The sequence below is a fragment of the Vicia villosa genome, linkage group LG1 (assembly GCF_029867415.1).
Source record: "Vicia villosa cultivar HV-30 ecotype Madison, WI linkage group LG1, Vvil1.0, whole genome shotgun sequence".
NCBI lineage: Eukaryota > Viridiplantae > Streptophyta > Magnoliopsida > Fabales > Fabaceae > Vicia > Vicia villosa.
The window spans coordinates 19600407-19624697 of NC_081180.1; the positions used below are offsets into that span (position 1 = coordinate 19600407).

The following is a 24291-nucleotide window of genomic DNA, read 5'->3' on the forward strand; positions in this document are numbered from 1 at the left end:
ATAATACTTGAAAGTTTTACACGGACAATCAAATATGTATCCAACCAAATCATACTTAAATTTTAAAAATACTTTGGCAATTTGTTTGTTATGTTTTTATTGGACAATAATATCAAATTACATTTTCTTTCCATTTTTTTTTCACTTTTTTTTGAGAAAAATCAAAATTACATTTTACTTTCAAGAGATTAAAAGTATTATCAAAATAGTATTTTTTTCATAGATCTAGTATGCAATATTTAAAACTTTTAATTTTTGTTTAAACTGACAAATCTAAATGAAATAGTATTATCAAAATACTTTAAAATTATCAAATTGAAAAGACAATTACACCAATAATTACAATTCAATATTCAAAATATGATTATATCATCACAATATAGCCAACAAAACACAATTTTCATGACTATGGTACCTTCCGAGTCGGAGTATTTTTTGTGAAGATCAAATGGGTCGTTACTCAAAAATCAATTGTTCTTTCCTTTCCTTTTTACTTGGCAGAAAGCTTCGTGCCAAAGCTCCTTTTGTAGAGAAACTTTCCCAGGCATAGATGATAGAGTGGGCAATTCTACCCAAAAACACCACACTAGATTCTGCCAAAGCTCCTTTTGTAGAGAAACTTTCCCAGGCATAGATGATAGAGTGGGCAATTCTACCCAAAAACGACAATAATTTTTTACATTTTTTGGAACTTGCCAATGGTCTTACAATGAGGTATCATTTATACAGATGGAGGGAATCTGTACAGTTTACATAAAACATTTAAACATGTTGGATTAGGCTCACAAAATTGTGGTTGTTTAGTCGTGCAAATTATCACCAGAAGATTTGCGGTACTGAGTAAGCTCTTCGTTAACACGAGCAAGAAGTCTTTCAGATTGTGACAACCTGTTGGTAAATCTGACGTTACCCAAATGTTGAGCTCCCTTATCCTATAATCCACAAAATAAATTGCCCATAACTTAGAAGCAAAGTTTCATTGTAAACTGATAAAAGTAGACCCTATCAAAAATAGAAAATGTAAATAGACCTTAGTCTTTGAGGATTGTGGAACATGTTGAGAATTTCCTGTCCCAACTAGTGTTTTAACCGTGTCGTCCAACTCTGCGATCTTCCTCATGAGATTGGTCTTGTCCCTCTAAATAATTAATAAAATAAAAACATAAATACTAAACAGAAAAATTTAAATTCTTATGTGGTAAATTGGATTACAATCCTACCTTCAACATTTCATTTTGTGCAGAAAGCATCTGATCTCGCTCTCGGAGTTGTTGCACTGCAATTTGAGAGGCAAGCATATCTGTCTCTTTAGTTTTCAGGTCCAACATGCAGCTGAGTCACAGAGTAAATATAGTTAGTTAGATTAAAGGGTATAAAAATTGAAAATGGACTACAACTTTTTTTAGATTAAGCAATCGGTTTAATACAAACTTGAATTAATTGTGGAGTGTGTGCACATTACTTCATGATTAATCCAAAGAGTTAAAGTATATTAAAGAACTTATAAATTAAGAAAATAGATTAAAAAGCAAAATCAAGCATAGATAACAGATCAGTTACACATGGTTACGAAGCATACTAACCTCTCTCTTTCTTCAATGAGACCATTAATATATTGTCTAAGGTTTAGATTCTCTTTTTCCTAATGAGAAAGAAATGTCAACTAAGATAAACCCGTAATAAAGTTTACAGCAAACCATAACTTTAGCATAGAGAGAACCTTACCTTTGCAGAGAACTCTTCTTTTTGTTGATGAGCTTCCTCCACTAATTTCACGATTTGATTTTGGTCTATTAAATTCTGGAATATACCAGAAGCAAAAATGCTAGGCAATGAGAAATTGCAACCATCTAAGTTTCACAATTTAAAAAATTAATCTAAAACTTACTGCATAGTTGGTAATGTCCAATTTTACACCTAGAAGGTCCCGAATGACATCATGAGTCATGCTTTCAGTAGCAGCCAGCCTTGTTTGTAGCATGCAAACCTGATCCAATATAAATTTAGTCCATTATATGTATAATAATTATATGGATGATTTTTCTCACCACTGTTATATAGATAGAATCTATATGAAAAGTAGTTCTGTCTCAAGTAGTTCTGTTATTCCGACACCTTATAGATAGAATCTAATGAGATGTAGATTCTTGAGGCCATCATTTTCATATTTTATTCTTTTTCTTTTGGTATGTCTCAACTAAAATCCTTCCCAACCATCATATGAAAATGACATTGATTTTTTTTTTGTAAACGATACAGATGCATACACTCCCTAGCATATTCAGTTCTACAAGTGAGACAAGAGACTATAAAAAGGTTAAAGACCTCCTTTTGTCGGCTAGCTGCAAGTGCTTCTAGTTCTTCCACACGGAGCCTTGCCACTGAAAGTTCTTGGTCTTTCTCCTGATTCATCTGCTGAACAAGATTTGAAATGCATCTGAATGGTGAGCTAGAACCCCTAGTCCTTGTTGAGGTTTTCTCAATTTTCTCTGATGTTGGTACTGTGGATGTTGAATATGGCATATCTGTTTTCACTTCCCGGAACTTTGATTCCAAGCCCTTGTACTGAATAGAAGGATAGGGAAGCAAAAGACATGGAAATATAAGAGTAGCAGGATACAAACTTATGGTTTTACATATGTAGATTGCTAATCAAACTTGATCTTAGAATATAATGTGAAAAGAACTAGTAGATAAAACCTGAACTTATATTGAGTGTACCTTCTGTTGATACTGCAATGTTTGGGCCTCAGCATGCAATACAATTTCAGAGATGTACTCTTTGCATTTCTTAATCTTTAAAAACATACAAAATATTAGACTTCCAAAAAAACAATATAGTACAATTAAATTGTTTTTTAAAGATATTTCTTTCAAATCAAGAAGAATACCTCCCAATCTTTCTCCGCATTTTCCTTTTCAAGAAGCTTAATTTGAACCAATGCATCATGATGTTCCAGTACTTTACTGGGTAGTTGCCTGCATTAGGGTTTTTTATATGATTGATGGAGAAATTCATTGCAATAACAGTAAAAAAAAGTTTTCCCAAATAAATAGGATATTTACTTGGATTAAATTAGAAAATTGAAACCAGTAATAAATAAAAAAATAATTTTGACAAACTTGTAGTGTAAAAATTATTTGCAATTTTGAATCTGTGTTATTTGACTTATCTAAGTTTTCGTCAAAGTTAAATTGTTTCAATGTCAACATTTCAATTTGGTCAAGATTAAACTATAATAAAAATCAAGGAAAGGGTAGTAACTCCAACCTAGACATCTTCTCTCCACTTTGAACACTCAAGCTTTCTGAATCCGAGTTCTGGTGTAAATTCTCAACTAACAATAATCTCCTTTTAAAAGCTTGGAGTTCCACTTTTAGTGAATCACTAATTGAACGGTGTCTTTCTACCTCCTCATTCATTTCATTCACCTAAGGACAATGCAACATAGTCAGTAAAAAGTAAATACATAAAAGATTAGTTTGTTTAACATTCTGAACCATTTCAAAAAAAACTAGCCCGCATGGTATTATCAACATTGACATGGAACATTAACAATATTTCCCAACTTCAACTAACCTTTTTCTCTAAAACATTTATGGTAGATTCAAGTTCCTCAACAGAATGTTCCAAAATCTTGACTTCTTCTTCTTTTTGTTCAGCAAAGAGCTTACTAGACTCCGACTCCTACGAATGAGATTTCAATTCCATAAAAGATTGTTCCGACATTAATAATTTGAAACAAGAAATAATCACAATAATCGGCATAAAGATACCTGACGAGCTTCCGTGGCAATAGCTTCCTTTTCATCAACCAAGGAATAAGCCATCTCAAGCTTGTCATTCAAGACACGAACTTCTTCATGAAGTTGATCTCTCTCCATCATGACCTGATTTAGTTCATCCTCGATGCTTTGAAACAAGGAAAGTGATTGGTTTTCCAGTGAAGCTGACAAGTTAGCAATTTCTTTTTCCAAGCCTTTGATCACCTCTTTATGCTCATCCAATTGCCCTTCAGTTTCAGTTTTGTTGGCATATAATTCTTTTAAGAGATTAGTTAACTCCTCATTTTGATCAGCAAATTTCTCAATTGATTCTTTAGCAAGCTCAAGCTCATAATTTGATCGAGTTAAGACCTTTTCAGTGTCAGCAAGAGAAGCTTCAAGTTTTCTGTTTTGAATCAGTATATTATCAAGCTGACTTGATTTAATCTCTAGCTCATACCGAGCTTGGCTTAGAGAAATTATTAACTGCTCAGTCTGGTCCCTAATTTCCTTACTGTTAGAAGCCGATTCCTGCAACAACCTAAAGTCAAAAAGTAAGCCCTCTAGTAACTCTTGCTTCCTCTCCAAGTCCTTTTTCAGAGTCATATTTTCACTTAATACTTTAACATTGGGCGAGTCCGGTTCCTCTTGCGCATTTTGGATTAACATATGTTGATCTATATTACCTATACCCTCACTAAATGTAGTAGGGACAGCTTCTGCAGTTTTCGGCAAGTTATGTGACTCCCCTTGTCTGGCTGATTGCAACCCATGGTTTACACTAAAGCCAATAAATTTACTGGCAAGCTCTGTTAAACAGCAACTGTACGAAGCAAAGGATACAAAACCTCTATCCACAATCTGAGAGCAAATATCTTCTACAGATGATCTTAGGCTGTTCATAAAGCACAGTATCTCCTTCCCCATCAGAAAAACATCAGAATATATTACCATGAATTTCTTCTCCACATCAGTTTGCATTTGCAAAAAACACTTTTCTAGTGTGGAAATTGAATTTGTCATCTCTATCAAGCTGAAATTGAGGTGTTCCTTCAGTAATTGATTCTCTTCCCCTGTTTGGTGTGTTGAAAGTTTGAGCTTTTGAATCTCTTCTACCAGGCTTGCCCTATTGATCGTCAAGTTTTCACAAGCCTGCTTCCACATGGCAGTTAACTGTTTCGAATCTTCAAATGCCTGTGTCAAAGCATGTAGTGTAAGATCTGCTTCCTTCACAGCTGCATGAGCTTCCATAAATTTGTTTAAGAAGCGCTCATCAGGTTTAACATCGCTATAATCAAGCACCTGAATCATAGGGATGTAATTAAATAACATGAGACATGATTATATTCCGGACCAGTAAAAACTGTGATGATTGTGCATACCTCTGTGTCGCTCTCATAGCCAGCTTCATCATTCTGCACCCTCGCCCATGAAAATGGAGCCACCTTTTCCAGATCTGTCATTTATCATTACATGATTTAGGCTTTTGCATTACATTTCAGATGACTAAATATAAATACCCGTGGCATTTCAAAAAGTATTATTTATGAATGGAAACAGGGTAGTAGTAACAATACGATACCTTTCGGGTAAGAAGAGGATCCATCGTCCAATTTTTTTAGGAGCACGGACCAGCTATTGTAGAGTTTTTGGAAATCATCATATGTGGTATTTAATTCTCTCCTCAGACAGGACCTTTCTGCTTCGTTATAGAGTGGCCTTCTCGTGAACTCTGATGTATTTGATGAACTGCATGCATGATCTGATTGAACTATTATACCTCTTACAGAATTTAGGTGCATCTTTTCTTCAGTTATTTCTCCAGTTAACTCAAAGTCATTACTTGTGAATCCTTGTGACTTGCTTCCAGAAGCAACACTCTCAGTTTCAGTTGAAAAAGCGGAGAGTGAAGAACTATCAGTGCTCAATTCATCAGCATCTATGAAATCTTCATCTGCCAATTGGAATCTGGGCACATCTACATCTTTGCTAATACAATTCTCTATGATGTTCAATCTTTTATTCATTACAACAAGCTGTTCTTTTATCTGATTCATAGTGTGATGCTGGTCTGCAAACACTTGACACTTGTTTGTATTAGACGTCAAGGAGTCAACTGTATAACTTCCAGAACTTATCCGATGCATCTTTAAATCCCTTATTTCTTCCCTCATATCCTTTGTTTCTTTAACTGTATCTTGAATTAAATCCCTATAAGCAGAAAAAAGACTCAGGACACCAGTTTGGAAACCTGCTGTCTGCATTTCCATATCTACAAAACTGGATTTTATAGCATTCTCCATCTCCAACACTTCTAGTTTTGTTAACTCAACTTGACCCATAAGATCATTTAGAACCACATTATATCCAGCATCAAGATTCTCAGAAGTAGAACAACTTCCTGATCTGCCTTGCATATCTAGATTAGGGATGGAAATGTCTTCAGCATCATTATTCATGTGAGCTGCATTGAAACTATCAGAAAGCCATTTTGCTACAAGGAATGCAGCATCAACTTGTTTAGTTGCTCTACAAAGTTGATCGCTTTTATATTTTATTTCATTTTCCAGAGTCCTTATCATATTGGTCTTCTCATTTAGCAGAACTCTTAATTGAATTGCCTCTTCAATACCATTTTCACTGTCTAAATGTTCAAATGCACTTAAGGTTAGAGTTGCTTCCTTTAAGCAACATATTTTCAACTCCATTTTCATTATCATCTTCCGTGCATTCTCCAAGCTACTTTGCAGTTGATGAATTGTTTCCTCCTTCTCAATATACTTTTTAACAGCCATGCCAACATGTTCACTAATCCAAGCATTGACCTTTGGAAATGAAGAAGAGATGTTTTGAACTTGGCCACAAGCATCTTTGAGAGATCTAGAGCCTTCAAGAAGGAAGGTTGTCAGTTCCAAGATTGCCTTTTCCCAGTCCAAACAAAGTGACTTCATTTCCTCTTCCTTTTCTGCAACCACATTTCTTAGCTCTGCATTTTCTTGATCAATGGAGCATAGCCTCCCTTCTAACTCTGATTGAAGATTGGCAACCTCTTCCTGCAAATGAAGAATTGTGCTGGTTGTCTCCGTCTCAACCTCTTGACAAACTCTTTCCATCTGTTGTTTTTGAGATAACTGTAATGCCAATTTCTCTTGATGTTGGTCATTAAGTAACCTCACTTCTTTAAGATCCTTGCTCATTCTTTCCAATTTGATTTCTAATTCTTCGTTGCTTTTAAATTTCCATGTAGAGGATGGCATCTCATCTCCAGAATTACTTCCCACAGATATTGTCTCAACCTGAAAATTTAAACTGATTATGATATGCTTGATTATAAAACAAGGAAGCAACCATAAGAAAAAATATTAGAAAACAAGGAAGCACGCAGATGTACTTCCCTTCCCTAAAATGATGACCCTAAGCACATGTTAATCCATTAAATATATTTTGAATACAGATCCATAAATGATCATGGGTGGATATATCTAATTATATTTGCATACATTTTCAATAAACTTTTATTTTTATTTTCTTCCCAACTTTGATTTCAAACAATGAAATAAAAAAATTATGTTAGCTTTTGGTCATACTAACATAATCAAACATGACAGAACAAAGGCTAGCAATGCATTCACAAAGACAGTGGTATTAATACTTACAGAATTAGATTTCACTTGATTGTAGTTCAAATACTTTCCAAGTTCTGTCTGTAATTTACCTGCTTCTCTGGAAAAAAAAAAACAACCCGCGGGAAAAAGAAAGGAAGAAATCTGTCACCAGTCTACTACAATATAGATTTTGGGAGTGCAATAATAGTATCCCTATCACCACAACCCATAGTCCCATAATCTTGATATGGCAAAGGAACATAAAGAAACAAAATAGGATTCTAAATTGCCAATCAGTTGCATGTTAAGTTGTTCAGTGTTCACATACCAATCAAATAAATGCTTCGTTGTACTGCATAGAATTAGTTATGACCAAGTGTAGGTTAAGGCAACTCGGATGTAAGATTAGGCTAGCTATATAAGCACCCATAGACAGTTGTAACAGAATCATAAAAACTCGGTGTAACTGTTTTCAAAGGAATGAATCGATTTCTGCTCAATTATCTCTCATCGGGATGAATTAAATATGAATTTTTTAAACACCAAAAGCTCAAGATAAAAGTAACTAAAATAAGGACCTAGAAATCAAATTTGGAGCTTATTTTTTGTGCATGAACTTTTGATAATGTTATAAATATGCCTGCAAAAAACCATTCAAAAATTAAGCTGACTTAATAGCAGGGACTAAAATGCTTGCAGGATATTTTTGTAGGGACTAAAAGTTGGAGAGAAAAAAATCACATTGAGTAAAACCAAAATTTTGAAATTATTCAGACTAAAAACATATTTAATCCTATTATTAATAACAATGATATAGGCCAACTGTCTACCTAAGCAATTTAGAATTCATATTCTGGCAAACTTCCAACTCCTGTGTGGCATCAATGTCCTGAAAAATTCAAAGAGCATATAACAAGTGAAAATAGGAAATCTCTGTAAGCATAACTAATATTACACAAGTTATAAAAAGAAGTTGACCTCATTTTCATTTTTCATGGAGAAAGTACATTTTTCTTGGAGGTGAACCAGGAGCTGTACAAGAAAAACAAAATAACAAATATCCATAATCACACTCAGCTACATGAGATTTTAGGATAGGGTAGGACAAATTCTGGAATACAGCCAACCTGATCGCGCAATTCAGAAAGTTCAGTCAGCAACCTTTCCCGCTCTCCATGCTCATAGAAGTTTTGGAATCTGTTATTTAGCACTGAAGCAAAATGAGTCATTGGCATCCAAGGAATTATTAAATTTTAAGAGATTAACGAACAATGCAACTTACATTTGTAGTTGTTGTGAAAGTCTATCATTCTCCAAAGCAAATCTGGATGACTCTGAATTTTTATCAATCTTAGTTTTATGAAACTGAAACTCCTCTTTTAAAGCCCTGTTTTCCTCCTTGAGATACTTCTCAGCTGACAGTTGACCATCTACCAACAATTCAAGTTGTTTAATTTTCTCCTCGTAGTGGCTCATCATAATTGAAGTATGTTGAGCATCTTCTTCCTTTTGTTGAGCCTACAGAGAATGTGATACAGGTATTATTAGCTCATGACATTGAAAATATTGTAGCTTACTCACATGACCAACCTATAAATATTTATTTATAAGCCTATGGAGTAACAATTAATGCAATGCTTAAAAAGGTGGAATTCTGAAAGCTATTTTTTAGCCAAAACAATGCATACCAAGCCTTTCATGCGATCAATTTCGAAGTTTAAATTCTGGATTGTAGTTTCCGCCATTTTTTCTCTCCTCAAGGCTCCAACCAAAGCAGCTTTCATTCGTTTGATCTGCTAGATATCACAGCTCAAACTATTAGCGAGGCTTATCGTGATGATTATCGTAATTATTGGATAAAATCCCTTGACAATCTTATACAATCAACGATTGGATAAAGTTCTCTGATAATCTCACATGACTCATAATAAAAGACCCTCACCATTACTGACATATGACGTACCTCTTTGTTTGGAGTAAGTAGCTTGTCATCTGTCGTCGTTCTTTCTCCCATAGAATCGTGTTCTTCTGATGCTTCACTCAATCTACAGCTATCAGAATTTGGCTCCAAATTTGATACCAATGGTGGAAAAACTTTATTCTTTGTCAGAAAGGATAGTTGACCCTGGTCCAGTTATGTATATATAGTCATTCCTTTGATTTAGTATAGTATTGTGGAAAATATCAACAATTTTGAAATTCTTATTCTAATACCTTCAACTGTTGGATTTGCCACTGCAGTGCACTTATGTCACCAGAAGCGTCTTCATTCACTTTTGCCTTTGAAGAGTTTGAGGAAAATCAATTATTCATAAATTATGTCAACTAAAAAAAGTATAATAGGTAGCAAGCATTTATATAGGCCAGTACATTGTTTTGAATGAGCTTGGCTCGCTGAGCAAACTTCAGAGTGCTTAGTGTTTCGTTAGCTGAGCTGCATGGGAAGAATAATCAATATTAGTGATCAAAGAAACAAAGAATGGTTAAGACGTTCGACAATTTCAAGCAATGAATTTTACAAACCAAATGGATGGGCTGACATTTGCAATGATCATTGTTTTTGAGTTCCCACCTAGAGAATCCTGCACATACATTTTTGGGAGTAAAAAATGTTACTACAGAGAATAATGCACTAAATGGTAGGCAACATTCATCGCATTTTGTAGAACTCTACCTGGAGAAGAAATGTAAGCCTTGAATCCCTGTAGGGAACATGCCTAGGCTTCCCATGGGCTAAGTCGACCAATGTCATTATGACCAAGCTAAGCACATAGAAAAACAAAACCACAGTCAATCATTAATAACCATGTATTCTTCTGTTGGTGTTTATTAACATTCGATCGCAACATATTGCTTGAAAGTAAATTAAAAAACTGGTTCTTCATAGTTAGCTACCCAAGAGTTGATAATGATTTATTTATATTTGCAGCTTCTTTCAGACGTTCACTGTCAGCTCCAGAGCTTTTCTGCCTAGATGAAAGTGCAAGTTAACACATGTTTAAAAAAAAACAGCAATATATAAAAATTATGTTCATTGTAGTTACCTTTCAGAGCCAGCCAGATCTACCAAATTTAACCTTGCAAACCTAATGTGAGTCATAGAATCTTTCTCCCATCGGCTTTCAATATTACAAGTGAAAACACTGTGAGACCGACTGCTCTCACCGTTCATATGAGTTGCAGCCACCTTTCTATTTGCAGTGCCCTGTGATATTTTTTAGAACAATAACATCATGCCAAACATGATCAAGCTTCAAGCACTGATATATAAAATATAATGGTAAGTTCAAACTGCAAAACATTTGACCACAAAACCCCACCTGTACCAAAAGCTTCAGAACGTCATCAACTGTGACCACATTATGTTCAGTAAGGTTGTCAACATATACCCCCTTCTTCATATCTTCTCTGAGCTACAGATAGAATATTGAATTTTGAACTTTGTTACACAGAGCAATAACAATTATGGCAATCAAAGTAGATAGCGGGAATTATGGATTACTTGGAGATTTGTTGATGAAGGTTCTAGAAGATCAGTTATTTGTTCGTTGTATATTTCCAAAAAGGAACATTTGCAAATGTACTTTAATCTACAATCCTTTCTGTTCTCTTCTTCCTACATAGAAGACAAAAAATAGCAATAATGGTGAATTGGAAGCAGCATTAAATAAAACTGAAATGAACATTCTATTATCATGAAAACATTATTCTAGGTATCACACCGCTTTAATCCTCGTAAATAAATAGTCGAAAACTCTTGGTGTTATCCCACTATCTTCAGCAAGGCATCCTTGTGTTTCTTTTATCTCACCCATCATGGTATATGTTTTTCCACTGCCCGTCTGCAGAAAACCAGTCATAACTTCAGCAACAAACACCACAATACCCAACAAGTCATAACGAAAGAGCAAGACAAGATAAGAAATTGTCCCCGTTGATATACCTGACCATAAGCAAACATACAACTATTGTAACCAGACAAGCAATTCTCCACCATAGGCACTCCTGCAACTCTGAACAGATTTTCCTACACCAGTTTCACAACCAAAATAAGCAATTGTTTGAGCTAAACCATTTTTTTTACCTCTAAAGCACAGAAACTGACTCCGGACACAACACTCACATGTCAGCACCACTAACAATTTTAAAAAATGAATTTATTGAATGCAATTAATTGCATGTGTATGTGTGTCCAAAACAGAACATCTTCCACCAAAATTGAGGATGCTACCAAGTTTTTTCAACAATTTTTTTAGTACAAAATTGAAAACAAATGAACTATGAGCCATTTTGCTAAAAATAGCAACTCCAAAAAAGAAAATATATCACATAATTTGCATGCAACATTAACCCTATGCAAAATTCGAGACCTGTGATAAAGTTTCGCACGCTATGTGATCGAATGTTAATCTAGTTTCAGGATGACCGAGCCAAACCAATGTCTGTGCACTCTCCTGTTTCAAGCACCTTCCACTTCCTTGTGAAAATTTCTCCATAGTACTCAACGGACGAATCCTTATCAGCACCTGAACACAAAGCAAAATTCACATAAACCTAATTTCACACAGATTATAAGTGATATGATAGAAGAATCTCCAAAAACATACCTGCACATTATGATCAGTCCAAAACGAAGGATCCTGTTTAAGTTCAAAATGCTGAACCTCCGTCGCAATTTCAGTTCCTTTCACCATTCCTTTTCCTAAGCTCACTCTACTATTTCCTCCACCAAGTGAAACTCTCGAAGAATTCCTCGCCGGTGTACTCTGCGCCGAGCTAGGTTCGGAATGCAGTTTCCCGATCCGAACCGAAGCTCCACTCCCTAACCTATCGGAAGCAAAACGAGCATGCCGAAGAGGTTCGTGTTCGTGACACTGCGAAGGATCGGGAATGGAATTCAAAGGAGTTCGCGGTGGTGGAAAGTTGATTGGATTCTGAGATTCAAATTCGTTCTCATTTGCTTCCATTTGAGAGGCTCTTCGATTCGTGTTTCGAGTAGAAGTGGTTGTTGATGGTGTTGTTGCTGTTGTTTCCTTCAGCATTTTGCTGCGGATAGTGCTGTGATTCGGATTCATTGTTAAGATTTGAAGAGAAAAATAGAAAGTGTATTTGCAGGATGAGATTGACGATTGAGAGGACCCGCTTCAATTCAAATTCTACTTTCATAAATTGCAGTTGGGTCCCTCAACTATTTATTAATACCATTAACGTCACTCCCAAACTGATTTTAAATTTCAAACGTCTTACTTTTTTTTGTAGTATTTTTGTTGTGGAGAAATTCCAAATGTTTAAGAGGCAAAAGGTGCCAACGGTTTTTAATTATTTCAAATTACTATAATAATAAATAGAATATTGAAGCTAATTCGTTGTTGACTTTCTTAACTTAAACAAAAAGAAGAAGTTTCTTTATCAAACAAAAAAGTGTAATTTCAATGATGATATTGAAGCATAATTACTTGGGAGAATGTTTCACAGAGACTCCACTAAAATTATACTCTCATTTAACATACAGTAAATTTTTATTTAAGTGCTTATTCTTATTAATAGTGGTGATGGTGTGAGGCCCCTCTACGGTTCTCAGTCATCCAACCACCATCAAGTAAATAATATGTCAAATAAGTGTACTAGTCTAATAAATATTATGCATAAGTACACAATTACTTACTCTTTTTAAACAATTTTGGATGTACTAATAATAGTGGTGGAAGCCTTTTTTTTTTTTTAATGCGTAAGAGACAATATATGATATATTTATCATATTCTATTTTAATCTAGTGTTTGATGACACAACAGAATATAAGTTAATCATGAAACTTATCCTACCCTGTTTCATTAATTCAAATTGTTATACTGAATATGACCTGAGTTAAAATTCGGCAGGATATGATAAAAAAATTATTTACTAATTTACCTTTATAAAATATAATTTATAATAAAAAAGTTAAATATGAAAAAACAAAAATAAAGATTAATTTTATATAAAATTAAAAAATATTAATATTAATTTTTTAAAAATATATGTATAACTGCCATAAGGTAATTTTTTAACTTTATATAATATAAAAAATTAAAATTTAATAAATTGGAATATTTAAAAATAAAATAATTATTAAAACTTTAAAAATATAAATACTAATTTTAATTTTTATCAAATTAAATATATTTTCTTGCAAGGATAATTTTGTTATTTACATATTATATATAATATACGTACTTTTATTTTACTTATCTAACATATATAATAGAATTCATGATTTTTTCAAGAAAATCTTTCTCAATAATGTCAATGAATTTTTTTAAAGTATTAAAAAAAATTACCAATTTTAAAATTTTAAAATATTTTACAGAATAATTTGAAAAATATATAATTATTTTACAAGGATAAATTTGTTATATATAATGTTATTATATTTGGTATCTTGTGTGAACCAAATACATGATATGATAAGTCTTTTCTTATCTATATCACATCATACCCTTATCTTATTTTATATCATATTATGTCTTTATCATATCTTGCATACCAAACGTGCCTTATTAGTAAATATTATGTGCACCTTCAATAAAGAAAATACAACTAACATGAAAAATAATTCTTCAATATAAAAAATACTACTATTATTATTATTTTTGTTATGTTTGTTTCAAGAAATTACATTAAAATGTTTTTTCTCTATAATTTTTTTTAATCTTATCGCCATACTTTTTTTATCACAAATCTTATCGCCATACTTAAATGATGGGAATCTAACATTTTTACAAGAATAAATTTTAACTAACTTTAATTTCACGCTTTTACTCACATTTATTTTTATTTTAATATTTATAATTTTAAAATTAAATAAATTTTATAAGCATTTCCAAAAAAATTAGTTTGTAGTCAAACACATGAATAGGAATATTATTCTTGAAAATAATATTTTGAAAATATAATTGCAAAAGAAAACTTATTTCATAATTAGAAACAAACACATCTTATAAGATAGAAAAAACAACTTTTTATATCCTATAACTAACCTAAAATCGATTAAGCCTTCGAAAACTTAAATTGGTTATAAATTAGTAATTAATTATTAGGCAAAATATATATTTTGGTACCTTAACTATACCCTTGAATTTAGATTGTTCCCTTAATTTGTTTCGTATCACCTTGATCCCTTAACTTTCAAAATGTTTCATTTTTTGTCTAATTAGCGACAGAAAAACTTTGAAATCTGTCTTTAATTAGATTAAAAGGACTAAAGTGAAACGTTTCAGAAATTAAAAGACCAAGGTGACACGGAAAAAAAATTAAAAGAGCAATTTGAACCTAAGAGTACAGTTAAAGGAATAAAGTGGGTATTTCACTTATTTATTATAGTAAACCTAAAAACTAATAAATAATTCAATTGACTAATTTGATAGAGTGTAATTATGAAAGATTAAATATCATTTTTTCTCGCAGTTTTCTCTCATATTTTGTTATCTTGATTCTTTAAGTCAAATCTTTTTTTCAGTTGGAGGACTTCCGTCCTATCTTTCTGGTTAGATTCCTTTACAAATTTGAGGTAAAAGTTATCACGGTCAAGTTAAACAAAATAATTGATGAGCTTATTTCTCTTAATCAATTTGTTTTTTTAAAGTGCGGGTATTGGTTGGGGTATTGGTTGACGGGGTGATGGTAGTTAATGAGTAGGTTGTTTTTGCCAAGAAATCCAATATTGTCTTATCGTATCTTGCAAATATCGTATTGACATCTCTCCAAAGGACAGTAGCAGGAACAACAATTGTGGGGACCTTGGGTATAACCTATAAATACCCGCAATGTTGCAATACTCATTCAAATAGATGTGGGTACATAAGTCAAGACCCATAAGTCAACCATCGAGGGTACCATGATATCACCTCTAAAGTCGTATCTAACGACGTGCTCATCTCACAGTATGAAAGAGATAATATCTATCAAGATGCGGTCAAAAGAAAGCATGTATAGCTCAGTCGTCAAATTACTCTTGAGTAGGATAATAGAGCACACACATGGAAAATCCTTTGAGTAGTCGTCAATATACTCCCAATTGGAGATTACTAGTATGAAGGGTAGAGTTTAAAAAAGCAACATCAATTGTATGTGTTTGTAAGAGTTCTAGAAGTGAAAGAGAAAAGAAATAACTCATTCGAGTTTCAATATGTGAAAATGTAATTTTAAGGCTTGTTATGTTGGCGGAGAGAAATGTGAAAAATTGGTTAAGAATATACTAGTGATAATTATATCAGAGGACCCTACAAACTGAATTAATAATTCAAATATGATGTTTATTTTTCGAATGAAATAAAAGGAATGATCGTGTAAAATATCATCTTATTTATTTAGAAAATTATATTATAAATAAAACATCAATTAATGTCAACATAGGGATGTAGCTCAAATGGTAGAGCGCTCGCTTTGCATGCGAGAGGCACGGGGTTCGATCCCCCGCATCTCCAATTATTTTATGGAAATTTTTTATGTCTAATTGAAATGATTGCAGAATTTGGTCCTCTAATGCAAGAGCATATTCGTCGAATAAAAAATGATGAAATTCATAATCATTATCTTGGACATAGAATACAAAATGAATTATTTTCCATACTTGATTGCACTCCTGATATAAGTCATCTCAAAGTACGATGCGTAGATTTTTCTTCAACCCCAATATAAGTAGTTGAGTATTTTTTAGAATTTTTAATAGTAGATGGTACAATTGGAAAAGGTCTTTTTGATGCTATTATGAATGAACTAAATATAAGATTTTTATATGTTAATCCTAGATCATTTTATACACCATGTGGTTGTCATAGTCTAAACTTGGTACTTTGTGATATGGCAAATTGTTATTCCAAAACTACGTCATTTTTTGGAGTGGTGCAGCGTATTTATACAATATTTTCTTCTTCTACTAAAAGATGGAAAATTCTATTAGACCATATACCTAGTCTTACTTTGAAATCATTGTCACAAACACGTTGGAAAAGTCATATTGAAAGTGTAAAAGCTATAAAATTCCAAACTTCACAAATAAGAGATGCTTTATTGAAATTAGGTGAAGGGAATGATGAAACTAAAATAAAAAGTGAAGCTGAATGTTTGGCAACTTATGAGCTTGAAAATTTTGAATTTTTGCTAGGCATGACTATCTGGTATGAAATATTGTTCGCTGTAAACTCAGTTAGTAAACACTTTTAATCAAAGGATATGAGCATCGATGTTGCTATGGAGCAATTGAAAGGACTTATTTCTTTTTTTCGAAAAATATAGGGAAAATGATTTTGAAAATTCCATAATTTCGGCTAAAGAAATTGCAATCAAAATAGATATAGAACCTAAATTTCGTGAAAAACATATTATTCGTAGAAAGAGACAATTTGATGAGATTATTGACTATGAAGTTTTAAAAACTCCTGAAGAATCATTTAAATCTGACTATTTTTTGTATATATTAGATCATGCAATTACATCATTCCGAAGTAGATTTGAACAATTTAAAATATATCAAGATATTTTTGGTTTTCTATTTAGTATAGAAATATTAAGGTCATTAAAATTGAAAAGTTAAAAGAATATTGTCTTAACCTCGAATGTTCGTTAAAACATAACGACAACTCTGATATTGATGGATTAAACTTATTTTTAGAATTGAAAATATTAAGAGAAATCATACATGTCGAAAATGATACACCAATTGATATACAATTAATTATATAACAAGACTAAACTCACTCCCAAATGCATTTGTTGCTTATAGAATAATGTTAACGATTCCTGTAACTGTTGCTTCAGCAGAAAGAAGTCTTTCAAAATTAAAATTAATAAAATCTTATCTAAGATCAACAATGTCTCAACAAAGATTAAATGGATTGGCTATATTAAGGATTTAAAAATAAATATTAAAAAAAAATTGACTATAATAGTTTAATAAATAATTTTGCATCTCAAAAAGCTCGAAAAGTAAATTTTTAATAAATATTATAATAATTTAATATAATTTTTTATTAAAATATAAAAGGCCTCAATTCAAAGTTTGCTTTAAGCCTCATAGAGTGTTGGGTCGGCCCTGCATATATGTTTTGCTTGTGTGCGTTAAGCATACATGTGACTTTAGATTTTAAAATCTGGTCACACCCCTGGATATAATTTCAAGCATTGCCTAGGTTTATATTTCAGAACAATGGGGTGGATCAAGATTTCAAAATTCGAACACACCCGTGGACAATATTATGAGCCCATTGGTAGTGCTTAGAAATAAATTTTCATATCTCTTAACAGTGCATTCATTATTCTCATAATAAACCATACACGTAAGTCAGACATAACTAAGATAAAATTTTCATAAACTCATCCAGAAACTATACATCAACCATTCATAAGGATACAATGAAAAACAAGCATGTACAAATCAGTTGTTGAATTACTCCATAATAGGATAATATAGCATACACGTAGAAAATCCTATAGGTATTTGTGAACACACTTTCAGCCGATAATAAATGGAAAATGTTTGAGCTTGAAAATGGTTCAGATGAAGTATCAGTAAGTGTGTAACATAAATATTGTGAAATTTAATATCAGTAAGAGTGTAAATAAATTACCTGGAAAAGACAGTTACTTCATATCATTTGTCTTGTCTTCCATGAAATACATTCAATTAACTTGGAGTGAAGATAAAATAAACAAGATACCACACAGTTGTACTTTTGAATCCTTTTCTAGTCCGTGAAGTATTTAATATAGACAACATAGACATATGTCACACCTTTGTCCATAAAAATGCTAGTGTCAACAAAGATCAATAAGTATGTCTTCAATGCATATACTTTATGATATGAAACTTGTGTCTCATCACATGCAACATCCACAACCATATTTAAGTGTTAAATATAGTTTTCTGATAAGAATGATAATCTAGCATGACATCCCATTTTGTCTTCTATCTCCTCTCGGGCTTTACCCGAATCTGCCTCTAATTGTGTAACCATCAGATTGAGAGCCTCAAGTCTAATGATTATAGAGTGATCTAACAATCTTCTTTTGATCTAAAGATATATGAAGCATGATACAATATCAAGTGTGATAGTCATCTCAATGATCGGAAGGTCAAATGACGATGTCTCTGCATGCCACCTCTCAATAAATGTAGACAATGAATCATGGTTAGTATAACCATATACAGTCTTTACTAAAGTCCTTCATCCCAAATAGCTCCAACCTTTTATGGAACTATGGTTCATTAGGCTGTGTGATCTTGATATCTTCCTACAATGGTTTATACATTTCAACATGTCAGGATACTACAAAAATAAATACAACAATGTCATACAGTTAAATTAGTATAAAGTAAATATTTAAAAGAGTAATAAAACATTGATGATACATCTCCTTCCCACATGAGAGTTGCATCATGGTGTACATATAGAATAAGTAATGAAGTGTCTTCAAGTTCTCCCAAAATATTAGCAGGTGCTGAAACATCAAGTCCGATTGCATAATTTAGATCATGAGCATGTACATCAGCGTGAACTGAAGCAGCAAGTGCTTCACCATGAGTTGGATATACATGACCATATGAAGATGATCCCTCAGTAGTACATAATGGTTCTTCAATTAAGAGTTGCGAGAGACTTGTGGATTTATGTGCTTGTAGGTATTACCAAGATGATAGTTAAGTCTATAGATAGTAAAATTACAAGTCAACTAAGTAGATGTTTAGTTCTGGTTATGACAACACATAATACCAAATGATATCTAGTAAAGTCAAGTATCTAGTGAAAATAGCTCAAGCGGTCAAAGATGCACGAGATAGTTAATCAAGTTATCCTCTAGAATCAATATGCTCTTAAAGCTTAAGACATTTGTTTAAAGTCAACATTATGGTCAAACGGCCTTTAAGTGAAGACATATACTTGAAGGATCACATGTGGTTTAACCTATCAAACACTTAAAAGATGGTAATAACCATGAAGTATCCCAAGCCTCGTCAATAAGACTTAGGGTTATTATGTGATGATAAAAATCAAAGTTAATGATGTCAAGACTTGAAGCTTCAAAGTTATAAAAGAAAGGAAGTTGAAAGTGAAAAAAACAAAAGAATAGGGGTTGAACTGTGCTGACATTTACTTCTTTTTCTCTTTAAATCTCTTATCAGATTCTGGTCATAAGGATAGAATCTGAGTTAGAGTTTGATAGTGATTGCAGCGGATAGTATTAATCATCGATAAATAAGAAAGCAAGACAACACACAAGCAATCATCTTGGCTCATCCTACAAATCAGGAGTAGTCCAGTCCTTTTGCACTTCCAAGAGATTTCCAATATAACCAAATCTGATTGCAAGTTGCTCAAGCATAGAAGCGGGAGACTTCCAATGCCCATACACACCATTAAGGGACTTCAATACTCAAGCACACAAGCAAGAGACTTCTAATGCCTAAACACATAAGTAAGGGACTTCTGATTACTCCAGCACACACGCAAAAAACTTCCAAATGCTCAAGCATACAAGCAGATAAATGATAGTGTGTAATACGGTGAACTGACTTTATTTGAAATGTACGGTAAGCAAGAGTCGCCATCGACTTTTATTTTATCCAAATTAATGAAAGGCTAAAAGAACAGAAAAAAAACCTTTAAAAGAAATTTTGAGTTCGGGGGATAATTTATACAAAGGGAAGGTGTAAGGCACCCTTTGCATCCATGGTTTTCCATGGGCTCTTAATTGCTTTGCTCTTTAGTTTTGAAACCAAAAGTTTAGAAATGTAGAAGAAGAAAATAAGGACTTTAGCTCGTAAATAAGCGTAGCCTTATTGAAGTTTTTTTAAGAAAAGGGTAGAAAAAGGAATTTAAACCAGAGCATGCAATTAAGGGCAAATTACCTTGATATTTGTAAAAAGTGTTCTTTTAGCCTCTCAGGGCTATCCATACCATAAGAGGGTAGGAAGTCCTTTTATTTGGAGGTTGAAGGGTCGTCGCAATTATCGTTCGCCATAAGACTGTCCCTGCCATAGAGGGGCAGGTAGTCTAAGGGAAGGATCCGAATAGCCATCATTATTAGGCAACAAGAGGACACCTCAGCATTTCGTAGGCAACTTCGAGGGACGAGATCATATTAGCGAATCGAAGGCAGCATCATTGGGACTTATGATCTGAATGAACTGAGGGCAACATTGTTGAGGCGTCCTTGTATTCGAGGGACTTGGCTATTCTGCATTGAAAAATACAAGGCAACATGCAACAGGCAACAGGCAACGAGAGAGGTTACCAAAAAAGGTGTGTGGGTGCACAATCACGTGGTTAACTTCGATTACATTTATCTTGTAAAATTAGTGATTCTATGTTCAGTTCGAGGTTACACTCCCTAGATTACTAACCACACAGTTGAATAATATAAACAGTGTTAAGTGCCTTCAAGGCCACACAATACAACCAGGAGCAGCTACATAATAAACTATGGGAAAGGGGGAGAAAAAGTAATAAAGATAAGAAAACCCCACAAGGCAGACAGTTTTGACATAAGTAATAATAATAAAAAGGAAATTAAAATATAGTGAGTTTTAGGGTTACCGAACATTCGAGCTTTGACCGGTTGGTTAACCCTGAAAATTGGAAAAGGAAAAATAAACAACAAAGGGTGAGTGCAGGAGGAGTTCATTGACATTTGAAAGTAAACCCTAATTTATTTTATAAGGCAGAAAATAAATAATATTTAAAATAATAATTAAATCGGGGACTTAGCTTTTTTGATCTGATATGGCGCGTAGTCGGACGAACCCTGATGATAACCCTGAAAACTGCACAAGGGGAAAAAAGGGAAAAAAATTCAGTGTAGGAATGATCCTCGTAACCCTGATTAGGGCACAAGTTAACTATGGTTAATAGAATAAATAAAAATCAAATTAATTAAATCGGCCGAAATAAAATTTCGACTAAATAGCCTAACCCTAATATGTGTTTTAATCAATTAATAAAATATTAATAATTAATTAAACAATTAAGCAATTAAATTAATTTAAACATTTAATCATTTAAACCAAATAAAATTAACTAAATTAAATAAATAAATTAATTGATTAAGAAAAAAATTGAAAAAAATGATTTTATAAAAAAAGGAAAATTTAAAGAAAGTTTTAATTAGAAAAAAAATATTTAAAAGGAAATATATTAAATAAAACAATATATAAAATAAAATAAATAAACAAAACTAGACTATACAATTAAAAAGAAAAAAAATTGGCACTTAGCGAATTTAATCCGATGTTGCGCAGGTCTGGGTGTCTATGGTGATCCCTGCCATCGTGGCCTTCGGATCATGCCCTGTTTGTGATCTGACGGTGGAAAGATGGAGACGCATGATGAGAGCGTAGGGCATGCACGCGCTGGATCTGATGGCATAGCGTTTTAAAAAAATGGTTACGTCCTGGGGGATTCGAACCCAGGCATCTTCCCTCACAAGCGAACGCCTCTTGCCAACTGAACTGCTTTGCCATTCTGTTTAACACACGCGCTAATAACAACAATAAATTTGCTACGAATAGATTCAAACCAGAAAATAAGTCAAACCTGTCAACAATAAATTTAACAATAAATTTAAGCAATTTGCTACGAATAGATTCAAACCAGAAAATTTGCTACGAATAGATTCAACAATAAATTTAAGCAATTTGCTACGAATAGATTCAAACCTGTCAAATATAAATTCAAACCAGAAAAGCGCGCCCTCCTCCTTCTTCTTCCTTCAGACCAATAGATTTTGCTACGAATCATCCATGGCTTAGCTACGGCCTGCAATTTCATCATCATCAAAATAACAACAATAAATCAACAAGAAGGTAGCCACTCGACTCGGTTTTTCCTCCTGGATCCAATGGTGCCACTCGTTTGGCCAAATTCCTCCTGCATTAAGAACCCGCAATTTGCACCTTGAAAAACCTAACAATGGTGAAAACTCGCCCCCTGCACCTGGAACGTAATTCGACCATCCAGAAAGCTTCGAAACAAGATTATGAACATAAAAACACAATCCAATTCAATTAATAATGCATGTATGTATGAATTCAATCTCAAAATATTTCAACGCAAACCGTGAGGAATATGAGCGTGTTCCGGGCACCTCAAGATCTGGGAATGAATGGAAAAGCTCTAGGGACACTCCAGGAATGTTTATGAATCACCAAAACCTCTTGAATTATCTTGCAAAATCGAATCTGAATTTGACTTTTCTTTGAATTTTCAAGAACTCAATTAGGGTTCTTATGGCCAGAAAAAATCCTCCCCTTGCATCTGGAATCCCCCTGGTCTTATAGGAGACTGATTTAGGGTAATTTTGGAAAAAATCTTCCTCAATCTTGGATTGCAAATTGGAAGGAATTTGATTTGTAATTATTTCCAAAATTGGTCAATTTCACTTCAATCTCTTATCAATCTTGTATGTCACGAAATTGCCTCTAATATATGATATTTTGATGATTGATATTGATTAGAATTAGATTCAAAACAACCTCCTTCATAAATCTTTGATTTTTGTTAATTTTATTGACTTTTAAATGAATAAAAATTCAAATAAAATCAATTAAATCAAATAATTTCGTGGCTATTGGATTTTGGACCTTGGATATCATAAGAATGAAGATTGGGCCAAGAAATATTGGGTTTCTTTGGGAAAAAAAATCATTTTGGAGCCTTTTTATTTCACATTTTTCTCTCAAAATTATCCAACTTTAACAAGGCATATCTCCCTCAATTTTTAAGATATGGGGGAGTTCTAAGACTTTTTGGAAACCTCAAGAGGTCCTCTACAATCCACTTTGGAAGCTTTTTTTCATTTGAAGAATTTATCTTGATGATATTGGCTTTGACAAAAAACTGCTTTTGGTTGACTTTCAAAAAGGACCTATAATCTTTTAATCCATATCTCTCAAATGAAGCATTTTTGGACTTGGCTTGTGAGATACAAAATTGTAGATAATTCAATTTCCTTCAAATTGAGCTTTGGATGGAAAATTTCTGATGTTCCATGTGGAAGTTAGGACTGGTCAAAGTTCAGTTGACTTTCTCCTATGAAAACCCTAATTTAGAAACTTTTGAATTTGTTGATTTCTGATGTTTTCTTGATGAACCATGATCAATCCTTGATCAAATGGTGAATGATACTTCAAAATAAGGATTTTGACAAAAAATCAGGATTTTTGACTGTACTTTGACCACAGTTAACTTTTAGGTCAAACTAGTCGACTGTTGACTATTTGAACTGTTGTTTAAGCAATCTTGTGAATCAGAGCTTGAAAGTTGGCATGAGGATACTTTAAGGTATATGAGAGGTTATGAGGTCCGCTTGAATTTTCAGAACTTGATTTTTCTTGAAGAGAAGCAAAAACCCTAGTTGTGGGTTGTTTGTTTAGGAGAGTGTGCATCCACTTAGATCTTGAGCTGTTGATACTTGGATGAGCTTGAGTATAAAAATGTGATGGGCGAATTTTGGGGTATGACATAGTGATAGAGTGTTAACTACACTTTATATACAATAAGAGGTGTAAACATGATACAACACATAAAACTTAAGACTTGAGAACTTCTAATAATGTACAATTGGTAAGAAGTTATAAGTTAGCTTATGCTTTTTGTTTTGACATAATAACTTCTATTTTCTTGTCAAGGCGCAGTGCTATATGTTTCTCTAAATCTTCAGCTCCTTTTATAGAGTTCCATGAAATAGTCGTTGGAGAGAACTTCAGGCATAAGAGAGTCTTTGAGAGAGGCATCAACAAACCTGTTGCAAAGCTTATTGATATGGCTGATGTTGTTGCAATACCATTTGAAACTCCTTTTCTACAAAAGGAATTATCATTTTTAAATCTTCAGGCTTCTGCAACTTTCTGCTAAGTTTTCACGTGACCAGAACAAGACAAATTGACCT

At 33.1% G+C, this 24291-nt stretch overlaps 1 protein-coding gene and 1 non-coding gene across 2 annotated transcripts; one reads left to right on the plus strand and one right to left on the minus strand.

The window, feature by feature from the left end:
- Positions 1–288: 288 nt before the first annotated feature.
- LOC131630537 (kinesin-like protein KIN-12C) lies at positions 289–12519 on the minus strand. Its single transcript, XM_058901320.1, has 33 exons — positions 11978–12519; positions 11741–11896; positions 11314–11397; positions 11093–11212; positions 10873–10986; positions 10691–10783; positions 10415–10575; positions 10266–10340; positions 10045–10132; positions 9894–9952; positions 9741–9804; positions 9585–9650; positions 9334–9495; positions 9059–9163; positions 8653–8888; positions 8498–8567; positions 8349–8402; positions 8201–8259; positions 7422–7488; positions 5348–7061; positions 5148–5221; positions 3778–5067; positions 3581–3688; positions 3272–3432; positions 2892–2979; positions 2722–2796; positions 2326–2565; positions 1889–1987; positions 1726–1800; positions 1584–1642; positions 1221–1332; positions 1031–1138; positions 289–932 (listed from the first exon to the last, which is right to left on the minus strand). The coding sequence occupies exons 1-33, from the start codon at positions 12443–12445 to the stop codon at positions 801–803; spliced, it is 6636 nt and encodes a 2211-aa protein (XP_058757303.1). The 5' UTR covers positions 12446–12519; the 3' UTR covers positions 289–800.
- A 3241-nt stretch (positions 12520–15760) lies between these two features.
- TRNAA-UGC (transfer RNA alanine (anticodon UGC)) lies at positions 15761–15833 on the plus strand. The gene has a single exon. It is a non-coding gene; the product is annotated as a tRNA-Ala (tRNA).
- The last annotated feature ends 8458 nt before the right edge of the window (positions 15834–24291 follow it).

Excerpts from the sequence above, each read along its gene's own strand:
- LOC131630537 (XM_058901320.1), bottom strand. The coding sequence starts at position 12,445 with ATGAATCCGAATCACAGCACTATCCGCAGCAAAATGCTGAAGGAAACA. Across the intron at positions 9,953-10,044 it reads GGCTTACATTTCTTCTCCAG|GATTCTCTAGGTGGGAACTC; the intron begins GTAGAGTTCTAC and ends ATGTATGTGCAG. Across the intron at positions 8,568-8,652 it reads CTTTCACAACAACTACAAAT|ATTCCAAAACTTCTATGAGC; the intron begins GTAAGTTGCATT and ends GCTAAATAACAG.